This window comes from Scyliorhinus canicula, chromosome 20 (genome assembly GCF_902713615.1).
Source record: "Scyliorhinus canicula chromosome 20, sScyCan1.1, whole genome shotgun sequence".
Taxonomy (NCBI): domain Eukaryota; kingdom Metazoa; phylum Chordata; class Chondrichthyes; order Carcharhiniformes; family Scyliorhinidae; genus Scyliorhinus; species Scyliorhinus canicula.
This window is the reverse complement of record NC_052165.1, coordinates 48606221-48615980: the sequence shown is the minus strand read 5'-3', so window position 1 is coordinate 48615980 and position 9760 is coordinate 48606221. Positions and strand designations below refer to the sequence as shown.

The 9760-nt window shown below is 42.5% G+C and overlaps 1 protein-coding gene across 4 annotated transcripts in view; it reads right to left on the bottom strand.

Moving 5' to 3' along the window:
- Window positions 1-6782: 6782 nt before the first annotated feature.
- Window positions 6783-9760, bottom strand: part of nap1l1 (nucleosome assembly protein 1-like 1) — a 96499-nt gene continuing 93521 nt past the window's right edge. For 3 of the 4 annotated variants that reach the window (XM_038779932.1, XM_038779934.1, XM_038779931.1), the window contains one exon: window positions 6783-7629. Coding sequence is in view for 1 of the 4 variants with exons in the window: in XM_038779931.1 (XP_038635859.1) it covers window positions 7591-7629 (39 nt within the window). In the remaining 3 variants the exon portion in view is untranslated. Of the gene's footprint in view, window positions 7630-9431; window positions 9494-9760 lie in introns of all 4 variants that reach the window. The other variant, XR_005458277.1, reaches the window with a different exon arrangement.

The following is a 9760-nucleotide window of genomic DNA, read 5'->3' as shown; positions in this document are numbered from 1 at the left end:
CAACCTGAATTAAAGTCATACATTTCCAAGAAATTCAAGCTGACAATACAAAGCAGATGCCTGTTGTGGGGTTGAGTGTAATAATTCCTCCACATTTGCGATAAAGAATATTGAAACAATTACATGAAGGCCACCCAGATATGGCTTGAATGAAGCAACCCATACAGAACTTTTAGTGGCCAGGAATAATAAGATGCCCAGGTAGAGAAAAAGCAGGACTGTGCCAGTAATAGGTGTGGCTAAGGAACCTACCACCGTTGTGCCCATCGCATCCATTAGCATAGCCTGAAATGCTATGGCAGTGCCTACACATTAACATCACTGGTCCATACAAGAGGCACATGTAGTAGATCGATACCCCAAGTGGCCCGAGGTGGTCCCAAGGAAATCAGGACTACTTAAAGATGTGGTGTTCAACATAAACCATGCATCCAGGAATGGTCTAGCCCAGTGTTCTTCAAAGTCGGGGTCACGACCCGCGGGTGGGTCGCAGGCGGGTGTCGGGAAGGTCGCATAGCCGTTGTCCGCAGCGCTCCTGATTGCGCAAATCCCCGCGCAGCAGCCGGCTTTTCATAACGCTGGCTGCAAGCGGCCTCGAACATGTTTTAAAATTTGGTCGCATTGAGCATGCGCACAGTGTGGCCGCTATTTTTAAAAACGGTTCCAGCTTTTTTTTACAAGTTCTGTAGTGGTTTTTATTCATTTATTCTATTAATTTAATTTTCATTTTTTTTGTTAATTTTATTTTCATTTTTTTTTTTTTACAAGTTCGGGGGGGGGGTTTTATTCATTTATTTTACTAATTTTATTTTTTATTACAAGTTCGGGGGGGGGGGGGTTTATTTGACAGGGAAAAAATTCAGAACTTTGGACAGATGGAGACTCCATACTTTCCGACACCAAAAGGCTTCACCTTCATCCAACAGGTTCCAATGGAGGAGCGTGTACGAGAGCCAAAGGGACCCAAAACCATTTCTGTCAGCAGCAAACAAGGCAAGAGATAATGGTGGGTCGCTAAGGTCAGCCTGGGTCGCGAAGTTTGGCCGGTTGGTAAAAAATGGGACCCCAGAAAGAAAGTTTGAAGAACACTGGTCTAGGCAAAAGGTTTGTTTAGTTGAAGCACACACTGAAAGATTGCAGGGACTACGGTTCATTACATTGCTATTTACGCTCTTGGTGATGTATCATACCACTTGTAACTAGATTTTCCCTAGTAAAGCCAAGAACAACATTTGATCTACCTTTACTGCAGGATACGTCTAAAGTTGCAGATCATAAAATAATTCACAAAGATGATTGCCTAAATAAGTAGAGCAAGTGTTGGCACGCAGGCATACCACTAGTGAGAAGTGGGTTCCTGCAACTCTATTAGTTCAAACTGGTCCAATCTCTTGCACAGTACATACTGGAGTTAGTGTGGAGACAACATACAGTTATCTACACATATGGATGTAGCAGTGGAATGCGTGACAGAATTACCTAAAGACCAAACATTAATAAAACCAGACCATGTGGGGCTGTGACTTGTGGTAAATCCGCTGAAGCAGAAGAATCCCTGCTGCTACTGGTCTTCCTTGTGCAAGAGACTAATTGTAGATGTTTTAACGGTCAGGTAAAAGTACTAGTTATTTGCGTTGGAGCTTAAAAGAGGGGGGGGGTGGGGGGAACGAGAGAAGAGATGCTATATATGTGGCTGTTGTGGTGTTGTTGCATGGTCACTTGTTGAGTCATGTGATAGGTAATGACATCAGGGAGTGCACCACTGGCTTAGTCAGTCTGGACGAAGCCTTCATACAGTTAACCATCTAATAAACCTGATTATTGCACCAACCCACCTGCTTCAGCATTTACATTCTTTTGTCCTTCAAATACAAAACAGAAGGGGTGCCAATCACGCATGCAGCTATGCCCTGGATGATATCAGGCTGTTGGAGCTGCAATAATCCAGACTAGTATGCAATCACGCTCCTGACTTGATTCATTGTCACATGTACCAAAATACAAGTGAATAGTATTTTTCTGCAACCAAGAGACTGTACAGTAGAAAAAAAATAATTGAGACAGTACATTGACAAATGATAACAGCAATTGGTTACAGTGCGGAACAAGGGGCCAAACAAAGCAAATACATGAGCAAGAGCAGCATAGGGCATCGTAAATAGTGTTCTTGCAGGGAACAGATCCGTCCAAGGGAGTTATTGAGGAGTCTCATCGCTGTGGGCAAGAAGCTGTTCCTATGTCGGTAAGTGCAGGTCTTCAGACTTCTGCCTGATGGAAGGATCTGAAAGGTGGCAAAGCCTGGGTGGGAGGGGTCTCTGACAATGCTGTCTGCCTTCCTGAGGCAGCAGTAGGTACAGGCAGAAACAATGCAAGGGTGGCAAGTTTGTGAGATGCGTTGGGCTACGTTCACCACACTTGTGCCGTGGCCAGACTTTGGGGAGTCAGATGAGCCACTCACTGCATGATTGTAGCCACAGTATTTATATGGTCAGCCCAGTTCAGGTCAATGCAAGACCCCAGAATATTGATCGTTGGGATTAAGCGAATGCTATTGAATGTTAAGAGCAATAGTTATAGATTCATTGTTGGAGATGGTCACAATTCAGCAGTGACCTTGTTCTACTTACTTTCAGCCTCAAGTAATTGGTGAGTTTCCTTCCTCATCTCCAAGCTTCACAAGTGCAACTTTATTACTTTTGACTAATTAAATATTGACAGGGCTGGTGGTGTGCAGTGACTATAGCACGTGGGAATGGATGGACCGCACTGCAAACTAGACAACTACATCTGCAGAAAACAGCTTCAGCTCAAGAGTTGCTGGAGGCGGAGTTGCAAATATTGCAGGAAGGGGAAGACTCGCCTGTATGTTTTGTTCTGGGACGCAGTCATATCCCTTTGATTAGGCATAACTTTAGTTAATGGAGAGGGATAGAAGGATGTAATCCGAATGTCAGGATATAGTAACAGGTAGTAATGGTAGCATTGTGGATAGCACAATCGCTCCAGGGTCCCAGGTTCGATTCCGGCTTGGGTCACTGTCTGTGCGGAGTCTACACACCCTCCCCGTGTGCGCTCCGGTTTCCTCCCACAGTCCAAATATGTGCAGGTTAGGTGGATTGGCCAGGCTAAATTGCCCTTAGTGTCCAAAATTGCCCCAAGTGTTGGGTGGGGTTACGGGGATAGGGTGGAAGTGTTAACCTTGGGTAGGGTGCTCTTTCCAGGAGTTGGTGCAGACACGATGGGCCGAATGGCCTCCTTCTGCACTGTAAAATTCTATGAAATAGAATTGAGGAGCCTCAGCCCCTGACTTTATACAACAGGAATAAGGTGCATGTTACCTGTGTGGATGAGGAGGATGCAAGGTGGATGAGCAGACTGACCCTAGCACCAGTGTGAAGGATGCCATTTAATGGGGAAGGGTTAGTGGAATGTGGTAGTGATAAGAGATTAGTCAGAGGAATAGGTACAGCTCTCTGCAGTCAAGAGCACAAGTCCAAATGGCTATGTCACCTACCTGGTACCAGAGTTCAAGTTATCTGTTCTGGGCTGGTGATAAACCTACAGTAGAAGGGGAAGGATAAGCTGTCACAGGTCACGTTGGTACCAATTACATCGGTAAGAGACGAAGGAAGCTCTGCTTAGAGTGTATGAACTGGGGGTTAACGGTAATCATCCATGGATTAATACCTGACTTGAGCAAATTGGTGCACGGCAAATATAATTGAGTTAAATGTATGGAAGAAAGGGGTTTGAATTCTTGGAGCACTGCCGTCAATATTAAGGAAAGTGGAAGTTGTACTGTGGGACAATCTTCACCGTGATCATTTTGGGCCCCATTTGTTCTGTAGAGCTGTACAGTAGAGCAGTAGACAGTAGAGCTGACTTTAAAATAGTTGTGTTGGGGGGGGGGAGATGTGAAACTAAAAAGTGAGAGAGCAGATAGCAACAAGGGAAATGGTTATCAAAACATGTCAGGAATGAACAGAGCAGACAAGCATAGAAGTGTACCAGCAATAGACTAGATTTGCAAAAATGTCATAATTAAAGGAATGCGGCATTCGCAACAATGTAGGAGACATTACTAATACTAGTAAATAGACATAATTGCCAGACAGGCATATACCTACAAAATGACCAAGGCTGGGAACTGAAAGCTCATGGGCCATGTGTCACTAAGTGGGGCAGCACGGTAGCAGGGTGGTTAGCATAAATGCTTCACAGCTCCAGGGTCCCAGGTTCGATTCCCGGCTGGGTCACTGTCTGTGCGGAGTTTGCACGTCCTCCCCGTGTGTGCGTGAGTTTCCTCCGGGTGCTCCGGTTTCCTCCCACAGTCAAAAGATGTGCGGGTTAGGTGGATTGGCCATGCTAAATTGCCCTTAGTGTCCTAAAAAGCAAGGTTAAGGGGGGGGTTGTTGGGTTACGGGTATAGGGTGGATACGTGGGTTTGAGTAGGGTGATCATGGCTCGGCACAACATCGAGGGCCGAAAGGCCTGTTCTGTGCTGTACTATTCTGTTCTATGTTCTAAGGAAGGATTGGCAAATTGGGAAAGGGGGCAGGGTTGCACATCAGTACAATAGTGAGACAGGAACTAAGATCAGAAGATCAAGATGTAGAATCTGTTTGGATGGAACTAAAAAAAAGAAAACAGCAAAAAGTAGCAAACTCTGATAGGAATTGTTTATAGGCTACCAAATGGTGTTAATGAAGGACTTTGCGCAAAAAAAAAGTCAGAAAATTAGAGGTGCATATATAACGAGGATAATATCGTAGCCATAGGAGACTTCAAATCTAGACTCGGTAAACCCAATTAGCAGACCGGATGAACTTAATTAGCACCAAAGACAATTCTGGAAATGCATGCACAATATTCCAGAACAGTTTCTGGAGGAACCAACCATACTCGTGTGGGGCAAAATCTGTGGAATTCGCTATGGCAGACTGCAGTGGATGCTGGGACAGTGAGTAAATTTAAGTAGCAGTTAAATTGGTAATGAGTTGAAGGGTTATAGAGAAGGCCAGGATGAAATCAGCCATGATTGAATGGCGGAACGAACTTGGATGGGTCAAATGGCCTAACTCTGCTCCTATATCTTATGAACTAGAGAACAGGCTATTTTAGATCTAGAATTTTGCAATGAAGGACTAAATAATAATCCGTCATAAAGGTGCCTATATGGTAGAGTGGCCCATAACATCATAGAATTTGACATGAAAATTCAATCCAAAACTGAAGTCTTTGTCATTTCCTTTGTTTAAATCAAAGGTATGAAGGATGGATGGGCTGGCTGAGGTAGATTGGAGGAGACAACAATAGGCATCATTTAAATAATTTGATTGCATGTTTGCAAATATATATTCACTTTAAATGTACAAAAAGCCAGTAAGAAAGTGATTCACCCATGCCCAGCTGATAGGGATTTTATCAGATCAAAAGAGAGGCATATAATGCTGCCAGAAAATAGGAAACTTGAGGATTGGGAGCATGCTCAAATTATGCAAAGAGAACCAAGAAATTGATGCAGAGAAAATAGAATACAAAATTAAACTAGTAAGGTACAAAAACAAATTGCAAAAGCTTCGGTAGGTAACAAGAAAGGTTAGTAAAGACAAATGTGGAGTCCATTGCAGGCAGGGTATTTCTCAAATGGGGAGAGATTGGGAAGAGTTGGAACTGGATGTCTTTATTCACATGCCACTGGAAACCGGCATGCAGGTGCAGAAAGAAATTAGGATGGTCAATGGTATGATAGCTTTTATTGTGGAAGGATTGGAGTACAGGGGTAAGGATATCTTGCTGCATTGTATACAGCGTGCCATCGAGGGAGCACAACAAATATTCGCCAGATGGATTCCTGGGTTGGCAGTGTTTGCCTAGGAAGAGATAGAGAGGAATTTGTGCCTGTATTTGATGGTACAGATAAAGGAGAGCTGGTGTCATTGAAACACACAAAAATCTTACAGAATTTGACATTAGTCTGCATGTGGGGTCTAGAACCGGGAGGTGTCTCAAAAATGAGGGGCAGGCCATTTAGGACTGAGATGAGGAGGAATGGGGTGGTACATCTTTGGGATTCTCTACCCCAAAGAGATATGGAGACTCAGGTTTAAGATTGAGATTGATAATTTCTAGATATGAAGGCATCAAGTGATATGAAAACAGTGCAGGAAAATGGCATGAAGTAAATGATCAGTCATTATCCACTTGAATGGCAGAGCAGGCTCGAGGGACCAAATGGCCTGCCCCTATGTTTCTATTTTGCAAGTGTTAGGGGGCCTACAAACTACTCCTGCAAATCCTTTTCCATTTCTGATCTCTACCAAAACGGATCTACATTTTGCTCTTGAGCCTATGTCACCTCTCAATATTCAGGTTCCAGCCTTGGATGGCCATTTCAATGGAGGAAACTGCTGCTGACCCAAGACTGGAAGTTAACAAGCAATGTGAAACCAGAACAAAGGGCTTGAGATATGTGGCGAGAAGATATGAGCTGGGCATCAGCAGACACAGAATCTGACATTTCAAACTGAATTTAACACAAGTCATTCAGGCTTAGATTGTGTATTAGGGTCTTAGACGCATAAAAAAGGGGCGTTTTTTCCCCCTGAAATAAGCAATCAATTTATTCTAGACTTTCCTGTGTATACACCAGGACTTTAAAAGAAAATCAGTGAGCTGATGACTATCCACTGGAACCTAGGTCTCTGTAGTCAAAGATGCAAATTCTGCAGTTGCATGTACAAGATGCATCACACCAGTTGGAAGAAACTTCACTAAGAAAATATGAAAATACTAGTTTTTATTCACACCAAGTGGTACAGTATGACCTTCAGGTGATGGCTAAGCTTTCCTGTTGTTCACAGCCTTGCTAAAACAAATGGACAAAAACCATAGCATAATTAAGCAAACAATGTATGAACAGTACACATGGTTGGACATTTTGAAAAACTCCCACTATTCTGAAACTCCATACACGGAGCCAGCCATAGTTTCAATGAGTGTCTCCTGGTAAGTAACTCTGTAACTGCATGTTTACAGGAACGTGAGTAATGAAGGCACAGCTAGTGTAAGCACAGACATTTTGCACAATTTTATTTCTATCATTTTGTATAAAGTCTACGTTACACCCATCCAACTACAAAATGAAGCTTTCCACAGTTTTATATATTCAGACAACAGGGCTGAAGTGAAGAATAATTACTTTGGTTGATTGTTCTCCAGCAGATTATTTCTAAACAAATATTGGTCTCTGAATTTTCCCATTCCAGAAGCCTTCCATTGGTGCTGCCTCCAACACAAGAATTTATTCTGAAGAATGCAATTTCTGTAACAGTGGGATGACAAATTCACGACTTAAAAACTCCATTCCATCAATAACCAACTAAAAAACACAATGTAGGTGTAGCAACCATGTTCTGAACTGGCTGATTCAAGGATTCATGATTAACCAAAGATTAATCAAAAAAAAATGTTAATTGAAATTTGTCCTACCAAGAAAATACAAAACATTATAAGGCTGTTAAGTAACTATTAGTTGTTTATAATGAGCCAGTACAGTGCAGTTGTTCCTCAAGGCCACATAAGCAGACTTCACTGCTGCTTGCACTCAGATGGTGGGTTTGGGTCCTTCTGTTAATGACAGAAAAAAAAGCACGTGAGAATAATCAGAAGCACATACAAACAGCCTGAAAAAGCTGGTGCTACAAACATTCCTCTACACCCAAAGCTGTTGACCATAAAGGATCAATGTTGAATTGCAATTTGCATCCCTCCATTATTCTGCTGTAATCTACTGTACTAGTTGTTCAGAGAAATTACATTCTTGATGACAGAATATTATTCTTGGTTATGCTTTGATTTACTGAATGCAGTTACCTGTATATACAGTAAACAAGTTTTCCAATTAGAGGAATGCTGGGAATAGTTGCACACCAGAGTGGCACTTCACCAAAAGCCACTGCAAATTATTGGCTCTTTGGAAAGTTGCAGGGATACAACTAGTTTGAGTTTCAGGTGAGAGAACAGAAGAATAAGTAGGTACACAAGAAACCAAAAGGCATTAAAAAAAAACTTTTATACTAGAAGTGGGTCATTAATTTAAGTTCACACACTTAAGACTCCATGAAATACTCCCAGCGAAAAAAGACAGAAATGCTGGAAACACTTAGCAGGTCAGCACCATGTAGAAAGACAAACGTTCAATGCTCCAGGTTTGAGCTTTTTTTTGTCAGAACTGGGAAAAAGATGCAAGCAGTTTTAAGCAAGTAAGAGACAGAAAGTGGGACGGCAGAATGAAAGGGAAGGTCTGTGATGGGCAGGAAGGAATAAATGACAAGGTAAAAGGAGATACCAATGAGTCAAGCTCAAATAAAAAAAAATAGGCCTCCAGAACAACCGTGTCTCTTTACTTGCCCCATTACCATTGCCTTTTACCCTACTACATTATGCTTCATCATTTAATCTCTGCCTTCCACCCTATCACAGGCCTTCCAATTAGTTTCTCCTCCACTGCAACCTGTCTCCGCACATCATTAAAACTAACTTTTCCCAGATCTGACAAAACAACCTACAACAGTAACTGCTTCTTCCTCCACAGATGCTAGCTAATCTGAATATTTTCAGCATTTTTATATTTCAAATTTACAGCGGCTGCAGCACTTTGGTTTTAGAATACTGGATATATAGTTATGACCAAACACAGCAAAGTGAAAGAACCTGTCATTTTAGATCATAGCAATTCTGTTATTAGAATAAAATAAAATGACTGCACCATCCCAAGATGCAGTGCCATATACATAGCGATTATCGCAGTCACATTCCCTAGCCATATATAAACTAACCTCTGACTTAGCGGAGAGTCTGGACAGCCATGCTGTTTTCTTTTATAAATTTAGATTCCCCAATTCTTTTCTCCACCCCCAATTAAGGGGCAATTTAGCATGGCCAATCCACCTAACTGCACATCCTTGGGTTGTGGGGGTGAGACCCACGCAGACACAGGGCAATGTGCAAATTCCAGAGTGACCCGGAGCCAGGATTGAACCCCGGTCCTCGGCGCTGCAAGGCAGCAGTGCTACCCATTGTGCCACCATGTCACCTTTGGATAGCCATGAAGTTGATGAAACTTCATTCACACTGGCTCAGCTCCAGCAGTTCTACTGAAGGCAATAGAAAGCAGGCATTTTTGGATGGAAGTGCACACCTCCAATCTTTAAGCCTCATGCACCCAGATTTCCTTCGAAAAGTCCAAATCTGGTCCACCGTCTGCATTCATGCCAACACTACCAAAATCATACAGGTTACCAACATTTTCAAACATCGTGGAGTGCAAGCACAGTAGTCTCAATATTCTACAGCACACCTTGAAGCTCGTTAAAATGCAAACTATAGACTTTCATGCTAATGTACATGGACATCACCATCATCCTTACAGTTGTTTCATTATCTCCGATACAGCAGCATTAGGATTTTTAAAACGTGGAACAGGAGACAGCTTGGGTAAATAGAGAAAAAAAAAATCAATCTGTCAGATATCAGCTCCCATTATTCAAAGAATGCATCACTGCCCAAAATTTGTTGCTTGAAACTGATCCGTTTGGTTTAAGCTCATCCCAAATCCTGCTGCCATATCCCGGCTCCCAAGTCTCAGTCACCCATCACCGCTGTGCTCAATGACCTCCTCTACAGCAACACTTGTCCAAACCTGGGAATTCCCACCTTGATGCTCCTTAAAATCTAAGTATTTGAGCCACATGAAACA